At 32.9% G+C, this 27,545-nt stretch overlaps 1 protein-coding gene across 2 annotated transcripts; it reads left to right on the top strand.

Moving 5' to 3' along the window:
• Positions 1-390: 390 nt before the first annotated feature.
• LOC128155975 (low-density lipoprotein receptor-related protein 4-like) lies at positions 391-27,089 on the top strand. 2 transcript variants are annotated; one of them, XM_052817907.1, is made up of 21 exons: positions 391-573; positions 9,588-10,050; positions 10,527-10,788; positions 13,835-13,979; positions 14,712-14,822; positions 14,973-15,221; positions 15,839-15,995; positions 16,435-16,578; positions 17,752-17,860; positions 18,276-18,423; positions 18,954-19,073; positions 19,267-19,509; positions 20,987-21,173; positions 21,369-21,490; positions 21,902-22,052; positions 22,596-22,714; positions 23,257-23,385; positions 23,655-23,834; positions 25,127-25,252; positions 25,630-25,786; positions 25,993-27,089. In XM_052817907.1, exons 1-21 carry the CDS (start codon positions 501-503, stop codon positions 26,243-26,245), a joined length of 3,648 nt encoding a protein of 1,215 aa, XP_052673867.1. In that variant the 5' UTR covers positions 391-500; the 3' UTR covers positions 26,246-27,089. The 2 variants fall into 2 exon arrangements, with proteins under 2 accessions (XP_052673867.1, XP_052673868.1); XM_052817908.1 differs by lacking the exon at positions 25,127-25,252 and having other exon boundaries at positions 392-573.
• Positions 27,090-27,545: the final 456 nt, after the last annotated feature.

The raw sequence follows: 27,545 nt of genomic DNA, 5'->3' as shown, positions 1-27,545 counted from the left end.
AACATAAAATCGACCATCTTTTCATTTGACTGGAGCCTTTAATGCAAAGTTTAAAGTATGTAAATATAGATGTATTTTGCTTGCTTTTATATACCCATATTTGCCCTAAGACAAACTGTGTTCGATTTCTAAAGATAAAGAGTAACACTTAAAAAACATTTTTTAAGCATATCTTACGAGTTAAAAGTAACAAAGATCTTTCGGCACGATAATTTAAGCGCAAGTGTATATTTTGATCATCACCTATTGCCCTGAAGCGTTTGCATTTCGTACTGTTATGCAAGACAAACGCTCTCAAAACTAAACAAAAGGACCTTTTTACCACAATTTGCAAATACCATTATAGATCAGGTCCACGGTCCAATGCGGATGCATTCACCCGGCATAACGCCAATAACCCTGTATTTGTGTTGACTCTGTGATTCAATTAGACCGTGTATCAATAGCTGAGTCGGTGCGTATGCTAGGAAAGATCACATTTACCTAAATACCTGGCGAGGATGGTTTTACTATGGGGGACCTTAGGAGGGGTCTTTATGTTGCTGGTCCAAATCTGCACAGCACAAAATACAGGTAGGATAACACTGTCCTTTTCTATTATTTTGCTTATGTACATGAACAAACCCCTGCCCACAAGGCCAATCTGAAATATATTACGCGTGTGTCAATCTATAAGGTGAGGGAGGGGACAATAATTAGTTAATTCGGCAAATGATTGATTTTCCAAAACTATTGACAGCAAAGCTATCGTTGTCTGTATATGATGTTGCGCCAACATGGAGATTCGTTGCTATCGGGTGGTAAGACGCATATATAATCGGAGGAACCCCACTGGTCTTACACAACCAGCCATTGTTATTTTTGTCTTTATCTAAATGGGCAAGTAATTGCGCTCAAATATAACACCTTTGATTAAACACTTCAAACTAGTTCAACTGTAAGATGTCGAGTAACAGTAGGTTTGAGATCCCTTAAGAGATGGCACCCCTGTTTACACAATTTATTAATAGTATCTTTATCAAGTTACTAACCCATATAAAACATTTTTTAAACATTGTTTTAAAATGCTATGCGAGATTTGTTTTGATACAAGTACCTTAAGAAAACCCTCCTAAGTAGAGCAGATCAATATTTTAACCGTTGCTTATTCTTGGCTTTGGGCTCCGTTCAAGACAAAATATATCGATTGATGTATTGAGTTTACTCAAAGACGACCATATCGCTATTCGTAAGCTTGCTGACTTCATCAAGGTCTGTAGGTTAGAGAAATCCGACAGTGGACTCTCAAATTAAATATTGTAATGAAATTTGAATGCATTGTCCCGGGTTGTTTACAAAACCACATTACATGTACATGCACTGAAAACAACAAACAACGGTCACGATTACAACCACATTCAAGATAAACAACAATAATCATAGCACAAACATTTACTATATAACAACAAAAACATTTGGTTTTAATAGAGTTCTGAGTTTATCCAACAAAAATTTATTGCATGCTGTGTCCTTTCACATAACATACATATAAACAACCCCTTTTTTTCGATTACATTCACTGTGCGTTGACTGGTTAGGAAACATTGCAACTTGATTCGGATGAATTTGATATTTGAATTAAAAAAAAAACCCAGCTATATCCTTTTAAAGTAGATGCATTTTTTTTAAAATCAATTTCATACGTTGAATTTTTTATAACAATATAACGCCACAAACAGGTTGTTGTAACTATGTATGTACATATATGTCGGCGTATGAATCGCCATTCCTGATTCTATTCTAAAGTTTGTCTCCTCATGCCCTTCCAGCTGCTTGTCAATACAGATTTATTCATTGTCTTGTGCTGGTTCGTGATTATTATTGTTGAAAGGTAAAATTTAAATGCACATATATATCGATCCACTTCAAGGAATGTTGTAAACATTTCAATTTTGTAACCAGAAACTGTGCACGGCTGTTCTGTATCTTGTTATAAGTGAATGTCTGTTACCAGTACAAGGGGATCCACAAAACACACTCCATTTCCTTAACATATTGCCTTTCCAGTTGGTCATTATAATCGCATATCGAACACGTTGAAATGTTTCTTTTTAATATGAGATTCGTTCAAGCATGTTGAATACATGTATTGAAGTAGAGTTTACATAATTGATTTAAAATATGACTGAATAATTATTTTAAAAATATATATTTTTGGTTAATTTAACATGTATATGTTATTTTTGCTGTCACAGTATTGTATAAAAAATATGCGCATTTTACCCCAGAAAAATTTTTTTTTGGGGGGGGGGATATATTAAAGAATTTCCGGTTCTTTTAGTCACATTTTTAAAGAGATCTTCCCCTTACCACGCATCACAAGATACTTTTGAATGGATCAGTCGCTTACCAAAATGAATAATATATAGCAATTATATATATATAGCCACAACAAACTTCGTAATAAGTAAAGTGGCCTTGGCTCCAGTTTTGCAATGGGGTTATATTTGAGACTGAACTGCGGAGTTCGTGTGGAAACGTCTTTATTTGGGTGGCGAGGACTGGGTTTAAATCCACTGTCCCAATTCTCCTTATTTCTGTATTCTTCTCGGTCACATTAAAGCATTCAAATACGCCATAAGGGAGATATTATAAACATAATGTAAACATAATATATATATATATGAGAGACACAGTTCGTCAATTTCACAACTGACGTATAAAATTTAACATCACATGCTTTTAGATCTACTACTATAAAGTAATAATACAGTTATTAATACTTTTAACTCTTTGCTAGAAATTGACATGTATATTATCTTTCGAATTACATAATATCTTTATCTGATACCTGAGAATAATTATTTTATATACCCCCCCCCTCCCAATTTTCATCACCCCGAAACACCATCACATCAGCTTTTAGATTTAGAATTTGTGCTACATTTTACCCAACATAATTTTCAAGTGTCCACGTTTTACACAAAATCCATTGAATCTCCGTGCAGTACTTTTAAAAAACTGTGAAGTCAATCTGGTTTGGTGGTTGGGTGGTGCAAGGTTTAGAATTCACGTGCTTTCTGCTGATTGCAATGTTTTGTATTTGTAGAGCGTGTGTGTATATATATATATATATATATATATATATATATATATATATATATATATATATATATATATATATATATATATATATATATATATATATATATATATATATATGCCGGTAATCTAATGTAACTTTAACAAATGTGTGCCGTTAGAAGCTTTGAGAAGTGTATTTTATTATTTATGAATTCCATGCTCTGTTTAATTTTGTCTGTGATACAGTACATTTTACTTAATAGCAAAGTCTGGCAGAGAACTCTAACAAAACAGTTTTGTTTCATGTACATATTTTTATACATATATGTGGATAAGTATGTTGGGAAATTACCATCACTTAATTGGCACAGCGTCAGTTAGATTTTTGATATTTTGGCACCAAACTGACATTGTCCGTTTTCGTGCTTATAGTAAGTGGGTACCACCACCCTCTCACCCCCTCGCCTCCCATGCGCCCTAAAATTCAGGTTCTTATTGCATAGCACATTTCATAAAAGTAATAATTATATATACGCCCTAAAATTCAGGTTCTTATTGCATAGCACATTTCATAAAAGTAATAATTATATATACCCTTTTTGAATTTACATTTGCGCACACAAATATCATTTCGAACTAGAGCGCAAGTCATTTTAAGCTGCAGTTGTGCGGAAGATCAGATTCTAAGCAAAGAAATGGAACAAGGTAGTAAAAAATGAAGGTGACACCGCCTCGACTCAATAATTTGTAGGTATCCTCTGCCAGTAACACATGGGATAAACACTTAAATTACTCGGGTGACAGTGTATAAGTGGCGGTAATGATAGAAGATTATGGCTTACATGTACATATGTACCTCTTGCATCTTTATTCAGTGAGGCCAAAATGTTCTGTTTAAAGATTTTGTTTAGGTTATATCCAAACAGATTTATCTTAATGAAGTAATTGAAATGCATCCTAGTTAATTTGTTTTTATATAAGAAGAAATCTTTGTTTGATTTATTTTTGTAATTCCTTTTCGGTTATAAACTTTATCTATCGAAACTACATGACAACTTGATTTGTATCATTTTGCATCTTTATTTTTTATGCATATATATTTACATTTTCCAGTGTCTTTGCCTGTGATAACACTACGTATCGATTTTGTACTATATAACCCATAATTATGGAACGCCATAGCTGCCTTATGTGGCTATTTTATATGTAGATGGTGCTTTATTATATTATGCTGTGGTTATTTCATGTGAAGATGGTGCTTTATTATATGAAGATCGTGCTTTATTATATGAAGATGGTGCCTTATTATATGAAGGTGGTGCTTTATTTTATGAAGATGGTGCTTTTTTATGTGAAGATGGTGCTTTATTATATGAAGGTGGTGCCTTATTATATGAAGATGGTGCTTTTTATGTGATGATGGTGCTTTGTTATATGAAGATGGTGCTTTATTATATGAAGATGGTGCTTTTTTATGTGATGGTGCTTTTTAATGTGAAGATGGTCACTCGGAACTTTTTTTGAAGACTGAGTTAAACATTTATTATCTCGAAATTTTGAAACTAGAACAAAATTGATACAGTTAAAATCCATTTAATACACAATTGCTAGTTTCTCTTTTTTAGCATAATAAGTATTTATGTGACGAGATGAACTGTACGACTTCATCTCAACTGAATTGACAAATATGATAAATTGAATAATACAATATTTTGTCAGTATTTCTTAACATTTTACTTTTGCCTTTACCACTTATAAAAGGGCTTTCTTTGAGCTATATTATAGTATAGTAGACTTTTCCCTGTGACTTAATTTCCCTTACTTTCTCTTCCAGTCAAATCCTATCACCTATAGCTAGGGCATCAGTCTCTTTAAAATCAGATCCTCAATCCGTTCCTTTATTTGGTTTTTTTTTATGATGTTTTGTTTTGAAACACTCAGAATGTGAGCTCTTCCTCCAAACTCACCACTTAGGTTACAGATGAACGGTCATCAATGACGAAGACCGACTGGGCGATGGCAATAACAAAATCAAAGTACTGAAAAACTGACGGGAGTTGATTTTGTCGATGTTTATTTATTTTAAAATCAATAAATAAATATGTTATTTTGCATGACAAGTACATGTAGTTTCTAATTTGTATTTGAATTACGCACATTTTTATAATATGAATTTTTGGACTTTTTCGACAAGAATGTCGAGAAACCCCCATATGAATCATCTTAAATAATATTTAAAGATAAAATAAATTCAATCAAACTATGTATCAGTAATAGAAATATTTCTCGAAAATTGTATGGATCCAAGCAATATTGAACTCCATAGTCTCGTTCAACCAAACGCTCGGCTGACACCGTAAATCTCCGACAAGCAAGGGAGACTCTCTGCTTGTCGGAGATTTACGGAGACAGCCGAGCGTCGAGTTGAACGATACTATATTGAACTCTGGCGTAGGAATAAATACGACAACAAAAAATATCGAAATTGTTCGTACCATTTAAAATCTGACTATTTTCAAGGTATTTATAAATAAGTTTCCTTGAAAAACAATGCTGTAGCATACATTACATCGAATTTATCAATTATGTTCAAGAACTAAGTCTTGTCACCAGCGATGATTTGTGCTGAGGTCCAAACACTGTTTCATTTTCGGTTTGTCTGAGTAACTGCATAGGAGAGTTGATTAAAATCAACTCCCAATTAAGAGCGGATCAAAGACCTTATTTTAATCAGATTGCTAGGACATAACCTTCGCTTAAACACAAATAATTAGTAAATTCAATGTTCTGCTTTTCAGGGTAACGTTACTAGGCTTTAATTCTTGTAATATTCCGTCATTATATAGTTGTCACTTAATAGATTTAAGTTCGGTTGGGGTAAAGTCGTACACAGCTAGATCTCCTCGATAGCTTATATACTAATTGTGCTAGAAAAAAGAGGAACTAGCAATAGTGTATAAAATGGATTTTGATCGCATCAATTTTTTGTTTTACTTTCAATATTTCGAGATAATACATAAATGGTTAACTCAGTATTCAAAAATTAGAGGAGATCCGAGTGACCACCTTCACATTAAAAAAGCACCATCATATAAAAAAGCACCATCATATAATAAAGCACCATCTTCACATAAAAAAGCACCTTCACATAAAAAAGCATCATCACATAAAAAAGCACCATCTTCATATAATAAAGCACCATCTTCTTATAATAAAGCACCATCTTCACATGATATAACCACAGCATAATATAATAAAGCACCATCTTCATATAATAAACCTCCACCTTCATATAATAAAGCACCATCTTCATATAAAAAAGCACCATCTTCATATAAAAAAGCACCACCTTCATATAATAAAGCACCACCTTCATATAATAAAGCACCATCTTCATATAATAAAGCACCATCTTCACATGATATAACCACAGCATAATATAATAAAGCATCATCTTTACATGAAATAGGCACATAAGGCAGCTATGGCGTTCCATACATAATACAAATGACGCCAAATCAAGGCGCCAGCGGGGTTAGCTTATTAATATTTAAATATATAACCGTACGATGGCTTAATATCATATAAATATAAGTAATAAGGAATCATTCTTTGAATATTATGAGATGATAATTTCGGTCGGGGTGTGATTAAATCTATCATAAAGCCCTTCGGGCTTTATTGGATTTGATCACGCCCCGACCGAAATTATCATCTCGTAATACTCAAAGAATGATTTCTTATTCCTTATATCATACAAAAGTTACATGCAGTTTATGGTCGATAAAAGATATCTTAATGGCATAAAATACAATGTCTACAAAATTTGCTCGTACATTTAAGCAAGCACGAGTTGCCTGCATCAGATATAGAAGTGTTATCGACAGATTACGATCTAACTCTTCTGTATTATTTGATATATGTAGATGATAACAGACTATTATTATTGTCACGAGTAACATGAATCGCCATCATACAGGTACCTGTTCCTCACCTGGCATCTCTTTTCAAAGACATGCATTGATAAAGCACGGCTTAAAATAGTAAAATATTGAAATGTATGCCGATATTTCCGTATCTAATGATCATATTCGATATCAAACTCCTTAAAAACCTACACATATAAAACATGTAGCAGTTACGTTGTGTGATAAAATGTGAAAATGCATGTACATGTACTGTCATTGGGGAATCTTATAGGTCTGCTTTCAGTAAACAAATAAAGCAAAATGGGTATATCTTCAAAGAATAATACATTGAAATGCATTCATATAACTTTTGAGAGAGAGAGAGAGAGAGAGAGAGAGAGAGAGAGAGAGAGAGAGAGAGAGAGAGTAATGTTACGCACACCACTGTAATACAGCAATTGTCCAAATTGGCATTCTTTCGTCAAAAGATCTTTAAGTCAAAATATCACCAGCTTGCACAGGGCGTCGTGTCGTCTCATTTAATTGAATTAGGGAAATTCATTTGAAATGAGCACAAAGGCCTTGCCTTGTAAATTCTTTATATAAAGGCAATTTTCCCGTGTATAAAAAAATCTTAGCAGATTGTTTTCCCTCGAAAACTAAAGCTCCTGCCTTAAATTGCAAAACAGCTAAATAGTTGCGAAACACTGTCTAGAACAGTTTACGATACCTCTTATTCATCATGCCAAATATGGTTCATTTGTGTGTGGTTTGCACTGATTTTTTTTTTACTCTTTTATAAACTTGAAGTCAAAAGTACCCGAATTTGATGATATCCAAGTGGTATCTTCCATCAATGGAACTTATGATATTGTATTGTATAGTTTATTTTCATTTAAAAGTTCAGTAGAATTACAAGCTTTATTATAGATTGCAATCATATAGAAAATAATGGTTACATTTTATTATAATCATGCGTAACAACAAGGCATATCATTTTCAGAAAGTCAATAGTTAAAACTCTTTTTATAACATCTTCCTCAGCGCATGCGTTCAAGTGAAAATAAGTCAGTCTCGACCAAATATAGTGAGGAAGATAAGATATAAGAAATATATCAAAAGATAGATGATTTATTCCACAAACAAAAAACTCCAAAACTTGTGGACTCAAACAAACTCAAATATCAAACAGATTCCGTTACAGTTTAGGTTATTTGAGCATAACAATGTGAAATACAGACCGTACCCATGCTTTAAAAATAGTCTGGCTCTGTCACGACTTGGAACATATTTAACATAAGTGATCTTTCAGCATGAAGTTTCAAATTTGTTTAAAAAAAGATACCATCCTCTGAATGAGTCATATATATATATCCTTTTTCTGATGCTTTCATTTATGAATGCTAGAAGTAACGTTAAATGTGGATTTTTCAAGTGCAGATTTCACATGTATGTTACAAAACAAGACGCAGTAACCGAATTTAGAGTATAGTAAGATTAATCAGCCACGAAATAAAAAGAACGAATTTAAATTTCTATAATAAATGTAAGAGTGAGGACCACAGCCGTTATTTCATCTTCAAAAAGTTGATTAGATATTTTGCAAAATACTTTATACATAAATTGGCCATTCCAATGTTTTATAGATTTTTTTTAGCGAATAAACAAAAGAAACGGCTTTATTTATGTGTAAAATGTATCAATTACTTGAAAACAGAATAAACGTTCACTAAATATATTTCGTTGTAACTTATTAAACTTTTTATCTTAATTTTAAAGCTTTCAAAGTAAAAGTTAGTACCCGGATTCATTAAGAAGTGGGCTATGGTATTGTATATACGAACGCATATCCTGAGTCAGGTCATTAGGGTTTTTGATTCTTTCTTCTGTTTTTAGATAAATTCTCAAAATCATTAGGCCTATTGCAAAACACGGATCTAGGAGACTTAATGCTATATAGGTTATATTTATGCAGTGTCTGAGTCAATGACCTTGATCACCAAGAATTCAGATAAATATTAATATTATTACCACAAGATCCGGGTTGAATATTTGATAACTTTCAATTCATCAAAATAAGTAAACTCTACATTTTGTAACCTTTTGTGCTCTGTTTAAAGTAGATTTTTTTTATTTGGACTTGTTGATTCTAAGATTATAATTGTAAACCCTCATTAAAATTTACTACACGGTGTCTCGGTTTTTTTCTATTATAAAAAACCTCAACATTTTCCTCCGATGCTTACAGAATACAGGACCTTTTTATCATCAAAATTACAACCGGTAGAAAGCCAAATGACGAATACTCTCATGCTTATTTAGACATTAACAGGGTTCAAAAGTGTCTTAAAATATGTAGATTCGAACCTATCTACTTAAAAATTTTAATTCAGTTCTCTTGTGCTCAATAAGGTGGTTATGGCATAACATACGTTTTAGAATACATGGTAATTAAATGTTAAAGATTGATATATTTTCTATATACCGAATTATACCAAAGATATTTGTTGTAGAATATAACTTGAATATAACAATCCAGACAATACACAAGGTATATCTATTTTGATTTGATTTTATATTTTATTTTGAATTGACTTCTTTTTTTTTATTTGATAGGTCTCATTGTGTCAGACTTGCCCAATTCTTTTTTCAATGGCGGAGGAATAACCACATTTGAAGGATATGCAAACCAGTTCTCGGAAGACGAAGCTTCCTATAAAATGCATGTTGCAGGATTTTACCCATATGATTTTGACATCATGAGCATGCAGTGGGATGGCAATAACACCCTTTACATCATGGATGGTTTATCAAAATCCATATTAAAAATGGAAGCTTTCGATATATGGATGAACCATACCAAGTTCGGATACATATATCTGGTTCACAGGGGTCTTTCTTACACCATATCCAGCAGAATTGCCTATGACCACCTGACTGGCAATATGTACTGGACAGATGCCTTGTACAATTGGATTGCCGTGCAACCAGTCCATGCTAACGATCAGTCCAACTACAAAATACTGATCAGTGACCAGCTGTCAACGCCCGGTGCTATAGCAGTGGACCCCAATAACGAGTAAGAGCCAATAGCTTCATCGCTTTGTAGTGTTTAAGAAAATAATTCAGCGATTATTGAAAAATTGAATAAAAAAGTAGCAATTTGTCTGAAAACAAAAATACAAATAGTGGCTGTATATAAAGTGTTGATCATCATACGCTACCGGCCATTGATAAGGTGGCATAAAGTCGATATAAAAAGCCGTTTCCTTTGATTGAATATTGTGATGAATTATTTAAAGTGAAAATAGTCAAACAGCGTGCACAAGTCAGAATGTCAAAGGATGTTCCCCAGTAATCAATATAATGTATCTCACATTAGATTACATGTTGTATTGCCTGTTGCTCATCTCCAAGCTACTAGTTCTGAAGCAAATATCTTCTGTAACTGACCCGTTAATGATTCTATTACAAAAATAAATATTCTCATTTTTTTTTAAATTACAACATAGCCAAATAAACTTGCCTTATATATATTGTCTTAATTTCTTTCAGCCGTTTGTTTTGGTCAAACCATGGAGATTCCGTGTTCATTGAGAGATCAGATTTATCTGGAAAGAAGAGAAAAATAATAGTGAAAAATTTACTCTGGGTTCCAGATATAAAATGTGATCCGGATCCCAGCAAACAGATGATTTACTGGGCAGACAATTACAGAAACACCCTGGAGATGAGTGACTATGACGGAATGAATAGGAAGGTTGTCTACCGCTCACCCAACATTTACCTGCAAGTCTCAAACATCGCAGTATACAAGGTAAGATTATCTGATTCTAACGTTATAAAGCTCAGTAGTTTTGGTATCTATAATTACTTTATCAAAATTCAACTTTGTATAGTTTTATTTGTTCAAAGATTATTTTGTCCCATTTTTATCATTAATCAAATTTTTAAACACATTTACCGAATAAAAAATATTTTTCGTGATGAATTTAGCATAAATAATTTTGATAAGGAAAATATTTTTCATATACATGTATCAATGTACATTTTTTTTCAAACCGAATTAACATCTCATTTGGTAAATATTCGATGAAAATAAGAAATTTTAGTAGAATTTGTCATCTTGAGATGATCCAGACGACTGTTTCTTTATAAATCTTTGTAGGAAAACAAAGATCTGGTTAAAATGATTAAAAAATAATAAGTTATTATATTGTGTTTAATAAGAACTCAAAGACCCAAGTTACTCCACCCTCATGAACGGTCAAAATAAAAGCCATATAAACAGTTGCGAAACATCTTTATATTCTTTATTCAATTTGTTAATTTTTGGCATTTTCATCCGTATGAATCAATGTAAATAATTTAAAGATCCACAAAGATACCACAAAATATGAAGTTAAACTAACGATACGGTATAGAATATATAAATAGTGCCTGTTTGGGAGGGTAACAGTTGAAATTGACACCCGAGGAAACCATGGTCAACCGACGCGAAGCAGAGGTTGACAATGGTTTTCGAGGGGTGTCAATTTCAACTGTTATCCTCCCAAACAGGCACTATTTATTTTATTATATTGAATGTCTTGATTTTAGAGATTTTTCTACTGCTTTTATTATAGCATTGAATGATTCATTTTTGACGTCGTCGTGTCAATAACTGCCGTCATGTGGGCAGACAAATTGAATAACGCGCGTTAGCGCGTTATGATAATTTGTCTGCTCACCTGACGGCAGTTGCTGACACGACGACGTCAAAAATAAATCATTTAATGCTTATATTTACATTCCATTACTGAAAAATTTAATTATTTACTTAAACAAATTGATATAAAGTGCAGATCACGGAGGGAGTGAATTAGTAACAGCAAGAACAGCTGTTTCTTAAAACCGGTTTAAACTGGTTTTCACATAGACTGTTGAGATGAGATCGACGAGCATGAAAATATAATCCATGAAAAAAGCTCTTGAAATGTTGCTTTTAACAATAAAGTCAACCCTTTTCTTGAATAATTATAATACATGGTGTTTTGACAATATTCATGAAATACATTTTTTAACCGACAACATAGAAATCACTGTTTGAGAATTACTTATGTAAATTACTCATAAATTCATACGCAGTGATTAGGTGTTGCATTTAGAAATGACGTGAATACCACGGCGAACCGTACGCGCATCATTAACGCACATGTAACAATTCGTTTTGTTATACTTTCATGTTAAATACTGAAATCTGATTGGTTAGACGCAGTTCATAATCTGTTCTATTACCCTCAGCGTTAGCAACGCACTTAGCAACGGGTAACGAATTGTTACATGCGCGAAAATTATGCGCGTACGGTTCGCTGTAGAATTCACGTTATTCCTATATAAAAGCAGTAAAATTTTCTTAAAAATTAAGACATTCAGTATAACAAAATAAATAGTGCCTGTTTGGGAGGATAACAGTTGAAATTGACACCCCTCGAAAACCATTGTCAACCTCTGCTTCGCGTCGGTTGACAATGTTTTTCTCGGGGTGTCAATTTCAACTTTTAACCTCCGAAACAGGCACTATTTATATATTGTTATACTTTCATGTTAAATACTGAAATCTGATTGGTTTAGCCGCAGTTGATAATCCGTTGTATTACCCTCGGCGTTAGCAACACATTTAGCAACGGGTAACACTACATAAATAGTGCCTGTTTGGGAGGGTAACAGTTGAAATTGACACCCCGAGAAAACCATTGTCAACCGACGCGAAGCGGAGGTTGACATCGGTTTTCGAGGGGTGTTAATTTCAACTGTTATCCTCCCAAGCAGGCACTATTTATTTTATTAAACTGAATGTCTTAATTTTAGAGAAATTATTACTGCTTTTAAATAGAAATGACGTGAATTCTACGGCGAACCGTACGCGCATAATTTACGCGCATGTAACAGTTCGTTGTGTTACCCCTTGCCAAGTGTGTTGCTACCGCTGAGGGTAATAGAACAGATTATCAACTGCGTATAAACCAATCAGATTTCAGTATTTAACATGAAAGTATAATAAAACGAATTGTAACATGCGTGTAAATTATGCGCGTACGTTCGCCGTAGAATTTACGTCATTTCTATATCATAAAAGCAGTAAAAGCTTCTCTAAAATTAAGACATTCATTAAATAAAATAAGTAGTGCCTGTTTGGGAGGATAACAGTTGAAATCGACACCCCTCGAAAACCATTGTCAACCTCCGCTTCGCGTCGGTTGACAATGTTTTTCTCGGGGTGTCAATTTCAATTGTTATACCCCTGTAAAACAGTTACTATATAACTCTATACGAAGAAAAGTCCATCATTTTGACTATTGGACTGGAACTGTTGGATTTGAACTGTTAAAATCGACTGTTCAAAAAGACTGTTGACCGGTGACGTCACATTCCGCGAAAACGTGTAATTGATTAGAAGGGGTATAACAAAACAGTTGTTGACTGGGGTCGAGGGCAACAGTTGATCTGTCGGACCGGCTCGCAAACTGTTGCCCAAGGCCGAGGGCAACAGTTGATCTGTCGGACCGGCTTGCAAACTGTTGCCCATGGCCGAAGGCCGCGGGCAACAGTTTGCGAGCCGGTCCGACAGATTAACTGTTGCCCTCGACCCCAGTCAACAACTGCATATTATCAACTGCTTCTAAACCAATCAGATTTCAGTATTTAACATGAAAGTATAATAGTAGATTGTTCGTTGTGGTATAATGAGGCTCACTTTGGTGAAAAACCTTTTTAAAACTTAACCTTTTTAAAACTTAACTTAAACCAAACTTAAATCTAAAAAAGAATATGTCACCGAAAATGACTTCTTTGAAAAAGATACACAGACCTCCCTGTTTCAGGACGTTCTGTGTGGCAGCGATTACGACGAGAAGTTTGTGTTCTGTGTGGGAATCGGCACCGGCCAAGAGTCATGGCGACATGAATTCAGTTTCGAAGATCCATGGGGAATGACTCTTTTGGATAGCAAAGTTACAACCATCTCAAGTATGATTAAGTCTGAACTGGTCATCAGTTCTTCGGAAAAGTCTGTAAACTCAAGAAATCTTTGAACCGTGCCATTTTTTGATATGTTTTTAAAATAACTCGGGTATCAAGTCTGTTCTTTTGAAGTTTGTTTTTTATAGGCATTAATGGTGTCCACTGCTCAGTAATGTGCGATGCCTCCTGAATACTAGTATCCACGAGTTATTTGTTTACATTAAAGATTTTTTTATGTTGGAACTTTTTGGCTTTATGAAATAAGTTAACACCATTGGTAAAGGTTCAGTGATGTCCTGTAGACTATCACAGTTCATTTATGTGTGTGAAGAAAATGTACGACGCTTATAATTGCAATACAAATGTTAAAAAACAATTCACCATATTTCATATATAGCCTAGTTCATTACAACCACGCTGGAAAAAAATTGCGTAATTGTTTTAATCTAACATATAATTTCAGAAAAACCTACCGGATTTTATATGTCCTATAGAAAACTATTTACTCCCAGGAATTATTATTTTCCAAATTGATAATGAATTTTAAAGGTTAATTTCTTGCCTGGGAAGTAAGACACACTAAAAATCAAAAGTGTTTGCTACTAGAAACTCTCAATAAAATAAAAATTGTTGTAATATAAAAAACAGACCGTAGCTTCAAAAGAACAGACCATATTCTTTATTTATCATTTCCTTTTTTCAATTTATTCTATTCCGTATGTTCTTTATTTTTTTCAGATCCTTGTAAAGATAATGGTTGCGAGCACATTTGTACTAATTCTGAAGACGGCGCTGTATGTCACTGCAAAGAGGGTTACACCCTTAACGAAGACAAAAAAACATGCAATGGTAATTGTATTTTATGTGGTGTGTCATGAAACGATATCATCTAATGTATCAACTAACATGGTAATGCATTGTTTAAAGTGCACCGAAAAGTATACTTGTGTCATCTTCAGAATACTTATGTAATATATCATGCTATTTGAATTTGTCTAGCCTCCCATTCTGCACATGGCCGCGGGATAATATTGTCCAGTGGGAACAATCTCTGCACCGTAGACATCCGGGTTATTACTGGAGTACGACCAAACGCCACTTGTCTCCTAGCCTGGACATCAAACATCACGCACATCGCGGTGGCAGCTAATGACTCCAAAGTTATATTTGCCGCTGGGGACGAACTAATATTGTATGACCTAGTAACTAAGCAAAATACATCTTTGGTCTCAACAGGAAAAGTATCTGGTAATATTAAAAGTTATACTTTCTGATGTGATATCGATTAGCAAAATGAGTAAAAGAGATATAGAAATGTTTATATTTTTCTGATCCCAAAGTCACTGCGTTTTGTGACATCGGAGACAAACAGAAAGATCATTTTAAACAACTCATAGGCCTGTGAACTTTCTATAACAACAATTAACCTTCTGGTACATCTAATTAACAATAAACTTATCATACAAGAGTTCTTGAAAATGATGGTGAAGTAAATTATGTAATATAAAGCATATACGATAAAATGCAATTGAAAGTCTAGATGTAATCTAAAATGTCTTTAAATATTCAATTAAATATTATACTATACCATGAAACTAGGGATATAATGAAAAACCTTAACAATATATTAAAAAGAAATCAACTAAATTTATATAATATAAAGTCAAAGCTTAGATTTAACCGGGCTGTTTTACACGATAAAAATTGTTTTAGATTCAAAGTTAAAACGTATGAAATCTACACATACCAAGGCACCATTTTTTAAAATCTTTAAAGAAATACACCTTTTCAGTTCTTTGATTATTCTTAGCATTCTTACTCGAATGACATGAATTTATGACCCCTTGATTCATTTGGCTTCATAGGTTTGGTGTACTCTTGGATCGGGGGAGATGTATTTTGGTCAGAGTCGGACACTGGTAAAATAAAACTCCTTTCACTGGATAGCGCTACTAAAACCGATTACACAATTTACTCTAACCTGAACAACCCCCGGGATTTAGCCATCGACCCACACAACGAGTGAGTAAATTATTGTTAATTGTTAGATTAGGATATTCGCAACAATCTACAGAATATGTAACAAAAAATCGGTTAAAACTACATTAACAATATGTAATATCAAAGAAGCATGTTACATTCATACTGTTTGGAGGAAAACATAAACAAATTGTAAAGTTTATAATAGAATGGAAGTGTGTACTAGTTTTATACTTCTGATATTAGATATTAAAAAAACCAATATCGATCAAAAGTACGACGAGGTATTTTGTCGTTGGCTGTTGAATTTCTATATTTTGCTCTTATTTATCTCTAAGCATGTATACAACATACGCATGACTGTATACAATTAAAACGAAACAAGAAAATGCACAGTTCCAATATGCATTGTGGAACTCTTTTTTTTTCATTTTTCTTTTATTATTATTTGACTGTGTGATGTAACTTTTCATCTTTTCAGAAAACTGTTTTGGATTAATACATCACCACAAAGTGGTGCTTTACAAATTGAGACCGGAAGCTTTACAGGGAGTGACAAGAAAACATTCCAAAGCCAACTGTTCAATAACCCTTCCGGACTCTTCTTTGATGGTGGTCTCAAACTGTAAGTAAAGGTAGTTTTTGAGTAATAGTGGACAAAGCAGACAATTTGACTTCCTGGGTAAAAAATATACAAAAACTGGGCTTCTCTGGACTTAAATTGTATGTTGGCTTTTTAATTGTTGGCATTGTCTTTGTCGTTATAAACTTTGAAATCACATTTTGACTTCTTCTCCAGAACAACTCGAGAATAGGGCTAGGCCATAATATGGGGTTAAATTTTTAAATAGGAATAAGTAGAGAAGTATCTTTGAATCCGTCTCAGACTGAAATTTATGTGGAAACATTCTCTAGTAGTGTAGATCTATTCAAGTTAATTCAAAACAATTGATTTCCGGGAATAGGACACGGCTACATTGGGAATTTTTATATAAGAATAACTAGAGAAAAAAATCTTCTCAAATTTAAACTGAAGCAACAAAAGAGTCTTATTGTTTAAGAAATTTGAAAATCTTTTAAAACAAGATATACTCTCCTACTTTATCAAGATATTTCGTACATGAATATGACACCATAGAGCTGATTTGATTAGATGCTCAGATGAGCAATGTGGTTCTTGGGCCCCTTGTTGATGATTTAGAATTAAATGTATTTTGCACGGCCTTCGCTTCACAATTCATGTAAAGAATTTTGTTTTTCGTTAGAGAGCTGCAATAGCATCAGTATGTGTAATGAACAATGAAAAATAAAGGTTCAGTGGTTTACTGCTATACGAACAGGTTAAAAAGGTTTTTGTACCGTAATAAGATATTTTTAAGGCTTATTGTTCATTTATATGTAAACGCACCAGTCTGAAAATATTCTCTCAGTATCGATTGAAATTAAAAAATGTCAACAATTAATCATTGATAACACTTTGTTGATTAACCTAGACAAAGAATTAAAATGATAAAATTTGCAATATCCGAATTCTTTTTAATAATTTGCACAGAAAACCTAAACTATTCGAGTATGGAATAATTTTTTGTGATATTTATGGCATGCCAGTGTAAAACTTGGTGTTCATGTAAAACACATTTTAATTCATTATGATCCTACTTCTTGTCTTAGATAAATCTCTGTAAAGTTACAATTTTCATAATACAACATTCAAATATCAGATGTGATTTGATTTCATTTTAGTTCGATGTTATTTGCATGACCATGATTATTATTATTTTTTTTTTTTTGCCAACAGACTTTTTTGGATCAGTCAGCAAAAGTTAACGTATTTCAGCAAGAGTGCTAACTTTCACCTAAATACCGATCATTTATTAAATACAGATACAAAGTTATTGATATACAAAGTAAGTATGCTGTAAATTGTGCAATTTAATTTATTTGATTACAAAGACATATCTTCTTCTGACTTTCAGTTTGCAGGTCAACAACATTTTATCATATAAAATTAACATTACTGACTCATAACTATTAACAAGTTTTAACAGAAGGACGAATCTAAACTGTCTTGCAAACAGAATTTACTTGCATGTATGTTCATGTTGTGCAGTTTGATTTGAATGTTATCAAACATTTACATCAAGACACAATCAAAGAGAATCTTTTAATGAGTATTTGTCTCTGGTAACAGAATTGTGAAACTTCTTTAGAACATTTTTGGGTTTTATACAGTATTTTATTTTCATATAAAGTATTTCAACTGAATAGGTATTATCTACGTTAGTAATTAACGTTTTAATTCTGACATTCATTGTATTGTAGGATTACTCGATCAGCACGAAGGGAGATAATCAGATAACAGTATACAGTTTATATGATGAAACTGACAAAAATCAATATACTGTTGATAAGATTTCTGACATCACCGCCTTTGCTTTATTTGACCCGGATATTCAGCCAAAAGAGAACAGTAAGAATCTCTTTTTAGATCAAAGGATTTTCAAATTTTTATATTGGATATACATGTATACGTCTAAATTTAAAAAAAAGTCTAAAAAAAAACATGAAAAAAATAATCTTTTGATACAGTTACGTACGTTTTCGCTCCTATCAATATTTATTGGTATGATATACATTAAAATATATTATATATATGATATGTGTTGGTATGAAAACAAAACTATAGTAGCATAAAGTTATCATACCGAATTTTATTAGTATCCTTAATATTAAATCTTCTTGTGTTTTTCTTTAAAAGTATCAAATAATCTATGCATAAACACATGTATATGATACAGACTATAGCAATTGAATAATTATCTTACCTTGACATGTTCCCGTTATGCACACATTTTTTCTTTTCCAACATTTCAAATGTGTGCAAAACGGGAACAAATTAAACCCCTTAATGAGACTGTTTCGAAAATATGTCAGCCATTTTATTCAGTGTGTGAAGATTCCGTCTAATGAGTTGTCTTATTATGATGTTTTCATTAACAGACAAATGTGATATAGACAATGGAGGTTGTGAACAGATATGTATACCCGACGGTACCCAAGGAGTCTGCGAGTGCGGACTGGGATATGTTTTGGAAAGGGATGCACACAACTGCACCACAGGTGAGTGATAGAAAGAAAACTTTCTTATCATTTTCTAACATTAATAATATTGATGTTAGAATGAGTTCTCTCTCTCTCTCTGTCTCTCTCTCTGTCTCTCTCTTTCCGTCTCTCTTTCCGTCTCTCTCTCTCTCTCTCTCTCTCTCTCTCTCTCTCTCATATGTTCAATGAGTTTTGTTTTTTTTCTCTTCAGTCGCACAGTCAGATATGTTTGCGCTTGCGGTCGACTTCAACCATGGACTGATATACCAAATATCAATGAATGACAATACGAAGGATAAGAAAGTGTCGGCAGTGGATATCCCCCAGCCCGCGGACCCGCTGGCCACCGCCTACATCCCGTCGACCCAGAGTGTTATCTGGGCAGACTACATGGATGACCACATCCTGAACACAACCTTGAACACCAACATTACAGAGATTCTGTACAGTCCAGGTATGTCTTGTATTCTGAACAGTCCAGGTATGTCTAGTATTGTGTACAGTCCAGGTATGTCTAGTAATGTGTACAGTCCAGGTATGTCTAGTAATGTGTACAGTCCAGGTTTGTCTAGTATTGTGTACAGTCCACGTATGTCTAGTATTGTGTACAGTCCACGTATGTCTAGTATTGTTTACAGTCCAGGTATGTCTAGTAATGTGTACAGTCCAGGTTTGTCTAGTATTGTGTACAGTCCACGTATGTCTAGTATTGTGAACAGTCCGGGTATGTCTAGTAATGTGTACAGTCCACGTATGTCTAGTATTGTGTACAGTCCACGTATGTCTAGTATTGTGAACAGTCCAGGTATGTCTTGTATTCTGAACAGTCCAGGTATGTCTAGTAATGTGTACAGTCCAGGTATGTCTAGTAATGTGTACAGTCCAGGTTTGTCTAGTATTGTGTACAGTCCAGGTATGTCTAGTAATGTGTACAGTCCAGGTTTGTCTAGTAATGTGTACAGTCCAGGTATGTCTAGTATTGTGTACAGTCCACGTATGTCTAGTATTGTGTATAGTCCACGTATGTCTAGTATTGTGTACAGTCCAGGTATGTCTAGTATTGTGAACAGTCCAGGTATGTCTAGTATTGTGTACAGTCCAGGTATGTCTAGTAATGTGTACAGTCCAGGTATGTCTAGTATTGTGTACAGTCCAGGTATGTCTAGTATTGTGTACAGTCCGGGTATGTCTAGTAATGTGTACAGTCCAGGTATGTCTAGTATTGTGTACAGTCCACGTATGTCTAGTATTGTGTACAGTCCAGGTTTGTCTAGTATTGTGTACAGTCTAGGTATGTCTAGTATTTGGAAGGGGTTTTTTTTTGGGGGGGGATAAATTTTCGAAAGAAGTGTAGCCAAAAATACGATTACTAGTATTTATTATTTCCAGTTCAATTATCAGTAATGGTTTTATTTAAAGAAAAGTTTATCAGCATTATCATATTCATAGCCAGTACATAGGAATACAATGTTTTACGAGATATACTTATTGTAAGTTAATTACGAATATAACGTTTCACAAGATATATTTATTGTAAGTTAACAGGAATATAATGTTTTACAATATATACTTATTGTAAGTTGATAAGAATATAATGTTTTACAAGATATACTTATTGTATGTTAATAGGAATATAATGTTTTACGAGATATACTTATTGTAAGAAAATAGGAATGCAACGTTTTACAAGATATACTTATTGTAAGTTTATAGGAATATAATGTTTTACAAGATATACTTATTGTAAGTTAATACTAAATTTACGTACCTTCTTGATATAAAAAAATGGCTCTTTGTATTTATTTGACAGCACGTTACACAGATTAATTTTACATTCTTATGTACAGAAGTGCCTGTAATTAAAAAACTAGAAATCTTCATTTGACACAGCTTAAGGGTACATGAATGTCTATACATTTTTATATTTCCAGTAAATTACATTGTGGCTAGCATCGCTGTCGATTATTCCACGGGAAACATATACTACACCGGTCTTCCTTACTCATACTTTATCCAATACTCAATGATTGGAGTGATCCATTACAATTCACATCAACATAAAACCCTGATGGATAACATCCAGTATGCCTACAGTGTGGCTCTACATCCACCCAAAGGGTAACCTTTACCTTAATTTTGTCCAAAAAAATCTCAATATTCTCCAATACTAGATTTTCTGGCACACATAAGATATTGAATGAAAGCACCCAAACTTTTTTCATGTTTGAACGTTAATTTTATTTTCACACATATATAAAAATAAACTCTTGAATGATGAACGATGTTAACTGTTAACCCCGTTTCATTTGACAGGTATATGTTCTGGATAGACGGTGCCGGAATGGTGGGAAGAGCGAATATGGATGGAACTGACCCCCTGTTTCTGGTCGCTTATGGGATGACGTCAGCAATGGCAATCGCCGTTGATTACAAAAGTAAAATTAGTTCGAAATATATAGCACACCTACTATAAAAACACAAATGAGCTGAACATAGTTTCACAGTTGATAAACTATGATTAATGATTCGTTTACTAACAATAGTTTTATCTGTAAAACCACATTTAACGGTTGTAAACTATAGCTTACAAATGCTATATAATCTAAGTTTATCTGTAAATAGAACATAACAATAGATTTTGCTGATAGATATATATTCACATATGTAAACTTAAAATTACATTCGTTAACTATAGTTAAAAGTTATTAATCATAGTTTTACAAGTGGCGAAACTATAATTTTCAGATAAACTAATATGTTTTGCAATCCCAAATGATTGTTTGCTTCTTTTTTCAACTTATGATATACTACAGTATTTTCAGTGATTATTTATTTCCATTTTCTAGGTGACAAGGTGTATTACATCGATGGTGAGAGAATCGACTATATGAATCTGGATGGGGGAAACAGACAGACTCTTCATATGAACCAGGTGGCTGGGTTATCACACCTAGCGGTCGCCGGAGAATATGTCTACTGCACAGCCGCTTATAAACAGTAAGCCGTCCGTTTCCACCGAAGTTTTCACTTTAATCCCTGGAAAATTGACTTGTTTTTAAATGTTCATAGCAAGATTACCCTCAAAATACCCCAGACCCCCTCCACCTGTTTTTTTTAATCCGTGTATGAATTGTTTCGGAGTTACTATGTTTCAATCGTAACGTTATCTCGCATTTCTGATCGCTGGCGATAATGAACGGCTATAAAAAGAATATTAAAGGTTGTGTATAATTCCGAGATATTTGAAATAGCCAAATTAGTCACATCTGTCTCAAATGTTAACGTAAACAAAATTAATTAAAAGTCATTAAATAAATGGTCTTATATTTATTAAATTGAAAAAGGGCAAAGTGTACTGGAGGATAGAACTTGTATTGAAAATTAATTGTATGATAAAGTGTAACATGTATTTGTAATTCATTAGGAAAAGGTCACTAGGTATCAGAAATTTCAAGCAGATATACAAGTTTATGTTGAAAAAAAAATCCCCATCTCTTTCATATAATATTTGGTGAGATTCTTTGAACGCACTGTTTCCAGGGAGATTTTAAAGATACACAAAACGACCGGACTCCTGGTCACTGAATGGATGTCTCCCGTCACGGAGTTGGGGCGACTGGAGACCATCACCTTGTACGACAAAAGTGTAGCTCTTCCAGGTAAAATCCTCCCACCTTTTTCTTAACTATTGTTCTTTTTTTTTATTGATTGCCTTTTACCTGCATAATGTCACCATTGTGCTCTGCTAAAAACTAAAAAAAGAAAGAACTTAAACACTTTTTGATGTGAAAGATTTTTTTTTCCAAATCCATTTTATTTGATGTTTTTTTTAATTCCAATCTATTTTATCATAAAAATATACCATTAACCGTTTTTATCTTGTTATGCAAATACATGTAGTGTATTTTCTTCTAAGTTACACCTTGCATTCTAATATTTGCACGGTGCCAAAGATGCTATTCTTTACATACTCTTTACATATTATGTTACATATTCTTTACATATTATGTTACACGCGAAAATTCAGATGTCATCGTAAAATGTCAATCCTTTGGTTAGCTCATTCAACCGAACAAATTGCTTGTTTGAAAAAAAAAACCCAACTACAACAACCCCATTCCCTTTTTAACCAACACAATTGTTTTTAAAAAATTAAAAATAATATAAAGACATTCATGTGTTATTTACTTATTCTCTATAGTTCATCAAAAGTGCTCCGTTAACAACGGGCTCTGTAGCACGTTCTGTTTCCCTCGCCCCAACAACCAGCGCTCCTGTGGATGCCCAGAGGGTGTGTCCCTTATGGCGGACCAGAGGACATGTAGCGGAGGTAACTCTTGTGTTACTGCTGTATAAATCTCTTTCCTTAGACTTAATCACAACAAAATCCGACTTATATAATATCAAATTTTGATAAAGTTTATTATTAGTTAATTTTTTTCTTCAACAAATTAGTTAAAAGATAGGTATGGTACAGAAGTGCCTTTTTATGAGTGTTGATATATATATATATATATATATATATATATATATATATATATATATATATATATATATATATATATATATATATATATATATATATATATATATTTCTAGTACCAAAGTGCTCAATGGCAATCAAACACGGCAAGTTGTCGGACCTGTGCAGTGGATATGTCAACAGTACATGTGACTATGAATGCTATCCTGGATATCTGAAAACACTCACTGGAAAACTCACGTGCAACGATCATCTCAACTGGGTACAGCAGACGTCGGTGGACGTAAATATGTTATGTAAGTAGGATGCGAATTTTAGGATTAACTTTTAAGTTATTTATTGACACGTATTTATTAATTAATTGCTCTCATGAATTGTACGATCTCCGTGTACATATATAATGAATGGATAGCATATAGATTGATTCTCGGACATAGATAACTTGCACCTGTGGTTGTTGTTGTTGTTGTTGTTTTGTTGTGTGAAAATAAAACGTTGAAAAACAAAACTCCAAATCCACTAGAATTTAATTCAATTAAATCCATTCCATATTTCACATTACATTAATCTAACACTTTCCAAAAAGAAATCCTTAATACGCACCTCTTCTCACTTTCTTGTATCAAAAACTAACCGAGCACTTCCTATGTTTTAAGATTTTTTGAAAACTTCCAAATCTCATTATTTAGAATTTTTGTGTTTTTAAGATTAATGACTCAAAGCTTTTTCTTTTGTTAAAACAATATGATAAAATAACGATAACAATTGTACTTATATGTCATTAACCAAAATTATAGATTAAGTACTCTTTTCGGAGATGGAAAACAAGATACATGTATTTATTTAGCATAAATGATAAATGAAAATAATGCCAACTCTCAAATATACAAAAAGTTAAAATAAGAGGCCAATGCCTATAGTAAGAATAGTGAAGAAGTAATAAAATAAAAAAGTATCCATGAACAACAGTGGTGTTCATTAAAACATATTTATAACTATTAGCCATCATACAGTTTTGAGGGAAACATCCAATTTTTATTCTTTAAGAAATTTTATAACCTATGGCATATCTATGTCATCAAATTAATTAAATAAACACGTCAACTGGTTTGTTTTAATAAGTGTAAATTCAAAATTAAAAAACTAATGTTGTTAAATGATGATATCTTTATGTAAAAGTCAACTTATTTGATAAAGATATGAAATAAATTTGAAAAAATCCTCATTTACTACAATAGATGCTTTATTCGTTGTCAAGTTGAAACAAGGTTCAAGCCATATGTTTAAAATTTAATCGACAAGTACTTTAAATATCCACAGACTATAATAAATCTTCAAAGATTTTATTTTCTTAAAATTAACAATCATAAGAACCCATTTTCTAACTTTAGAAAGTTGCGACTTTCCTATAAATCTTTGTTTTGTTTAAAAAAAAATTTAGCACATTTTTCATACTTTATTATTTAAAGACACTTTCCTTCTACTAAAATCCTGTTATTTTTCAGTATCCTTTTTTTCTAGCGCAAAATCTCAATGAACAATTATTCGATATTGTCCCCTAAATATTTTTCTTATTATACATGTATAGGCAAAGAGCAAATAACAACGACTCCATCCCCTCCACCCACAACAACAACAAAAACAACAACAACAACAACAACAACAAAAGTACCACCACCGACAGCAACTACTACTACAACAACAACAACAACAAGTATGTTTGGTGATAATGATTGACAACACAAATGTATTTTATTTTGTTGTGGGGTTTTTTGGCGTGTGCATTCATTATATTGGGTCGATGCCGCAATTTTTAATCGACCTGCGAAGGAAGAATATAAAGCCTTCAATGATATAAAAAAAATTCGCATGAAAACGGTTAAAATGTTTTGTAGTTCAGTAAAGTAAAACGAACGGACATCGAAAAAGACTAGATTATAAATGACAGACATGAATAATTTAATATTCTAAGTTTTTGCCAGTAAAAAAACCCACGCAGATGGTATACACTCAATACATTTGCCTCCAAATTCGAAAGCATAAAGACCAAATCAACGACAGTCCAATGATTTTTCTAATTTATATTTCCAGGTACACCATCGCCGAACGTTGATCCCCTGCACCGAAAGGCTGAATCTCAGCAAAGTGACGGCTCCATTAGTTCCGGGACGTTTGCTGCAACCATTATTGTTATCATCATTGTTTTCATCGTAATCATCGTTATTCTTGTCTATGTTATGTATAAAAGGTAAGAATCATTGCCCTGTATGCGTATAGAATAGGTCGACACTCTCCAACTCCTTTCTCTCACTCCAAAAAGTCATACGATGACTCTCTTTTTTCTCCTTTAATAGTTATCACATTCGAAATATTTTTGAGTACATGTTTATCCTAAACCAATTGATAGTAAATATATGTAATTATTAGAGCTAACGATTTCGTTTACATTTTTAGGAGAATTGTAACAAATATGTTCAGCCATGCAAAGTTCGTGAATTCTCCCAATGTCCCGGATGAGGGCGGCCCGGTGGATGACCGCTACACGTCCATTACGGACATCAACCAGCCCACTGCTTCCGCCAATGCGGCTGGGATGGAAAATCCGCTGTATGAAGTCAGAAATAAAACTGCTGTGCCAGATAACAAGGACAACACGCTGCCAGAGCAGGAATTCAGATCGGTTGATATGACAGCATATAAATATTAACTCATATTCAGATTAACTACCATTGCACATAGCTCTAGGGAGTCTAAAGGTTTGGGACTCAACCATTAAAGAAAATAGGTTCCTAACTAACTATCCTAATAAACTGAGGTACATGTATATGGATTTGTGCAAATGTATGTTTTATACCCTTTATACCAATAATTATTTTGACTTTTAAATTCAACTTACCTGTATGATAATATTGTTTAACTTCTTTTTTACTTCTCAAACGAATGAGACCTTTGGTCTATATATGATGATGATGTTGAAGATGATGATAACGCTCTCTTTCTGAAGGTTTTAAAAAGGGGAAATCCTCATACATGTCTTTATTTTATGTTCATCTTTTTTTTTATAATTAGTTATATCTATATACTTTGGTTATATACGAGCATATTGTTTGTAGCAAATGTAAATACCGTTATCCTAAGACCTTGGCTGATTTTTCAGTGTTTTTTGTCATTGTTATACCGGTATCATCTCTTTTTTAACCGCCTTTATAGCTAGTATATTTAACAATGTGATCAACTATTATGTACGATGGACTTTTTGATATAGTACGTACTGCTGTTTTGGTGCTATATAACAGTTGATAATTTCATCGAGTATAGTTATTCCATTCTAGTTATGAGATATAAACACATTTAGTACCAACAGTAATATTGGTTGGTTAGCATTATATAAGACATCAAAATGTGATATAATCTACTTTGTTTAGCGAAAATGTTTATACTGTTATGTTTTTGATGTTTTTATTATTGTATTCAGACTTATGCATAATATCTTCATGAAACGCGTTGAATTATTTTTTTAAACAATAAAATATTGAAATCCAAACGTTCAACTGTGTTGTATGTGTATTCCTGAATGACCATATTCATGGTTTGGCGTATTCTGATTTGTATCGAGATTATTTGAAACCCAATTGATAATTTCATCTCATAGTTTTACAATGGTACATAACATTGTTCATGAACACCGCATGTTCAATATATTTTTAATGAAGGATTCCTTTCCATCTTCTGGAACCTTAATGTTGTGATAGGTGTAAATTGAAGAACTGAATGGTTTTTATTGACAAAGTGTTCTATACGATTTTAGATATATACCGTTTTTACAAGAATCGTTTATCATTAACGTTTTTCCATCGTTTCAAACTAAATCAAACTTTTAACTTATGACGAAGATAGAAAAAATCAATATTCAATTACTTGTAATATTTTAATTGTCTTCGTAAACTTTCATTTGTTCTTGAGGCATCGATTCTCATTGTAAGTGTTATTAAAAAAACACACAAAAA

The sequence above is a fragment of the Crassostrea angulata genome, chromosome 7 (assembly GCF_025612915.1).
Source record: "Crassostrea angulata isolate pt1a10 chromosome 7, ASM2561291v2, whole genome shotgun sequence".
Classification (NCBI taxonomy): Eukaryota; Metazoa; Mollusca; class Bivalvia; order Ostreida; family Ostreidae; genus Magallana; species Magallana angulata.
This window is presented reverse-complemented; position numbering and strand designations above follow the sequence as displayed.

What these genes read in the sequence shown, in the direction of transcription:
- LOC128155975 (XM_052817907.1), top strand. Translation starts at nt 501, where the DNA reads ATGGTTTTACTATGGGGGACCTTAGGAGGGGTCTTTATGTTGCTGGTC. An exon ending in CAAAGTTATTGATATACAAA is followed by an intron (nt 17,861 to 18,275) that starts GTAAGTATGCTG and finishes ATTGTATTGTAG; the next exon opens with GATTACTCGATCAGCACGAA. An exon ending in AGAGATTCTGTACAGTCCAG is followed by an intron (nt 19,510 to 20,986) that starts GTATGTCTTGTA and finishes TTATATTTCCAG; the next exon opens with TAAATTACATTGTGGCTAGC.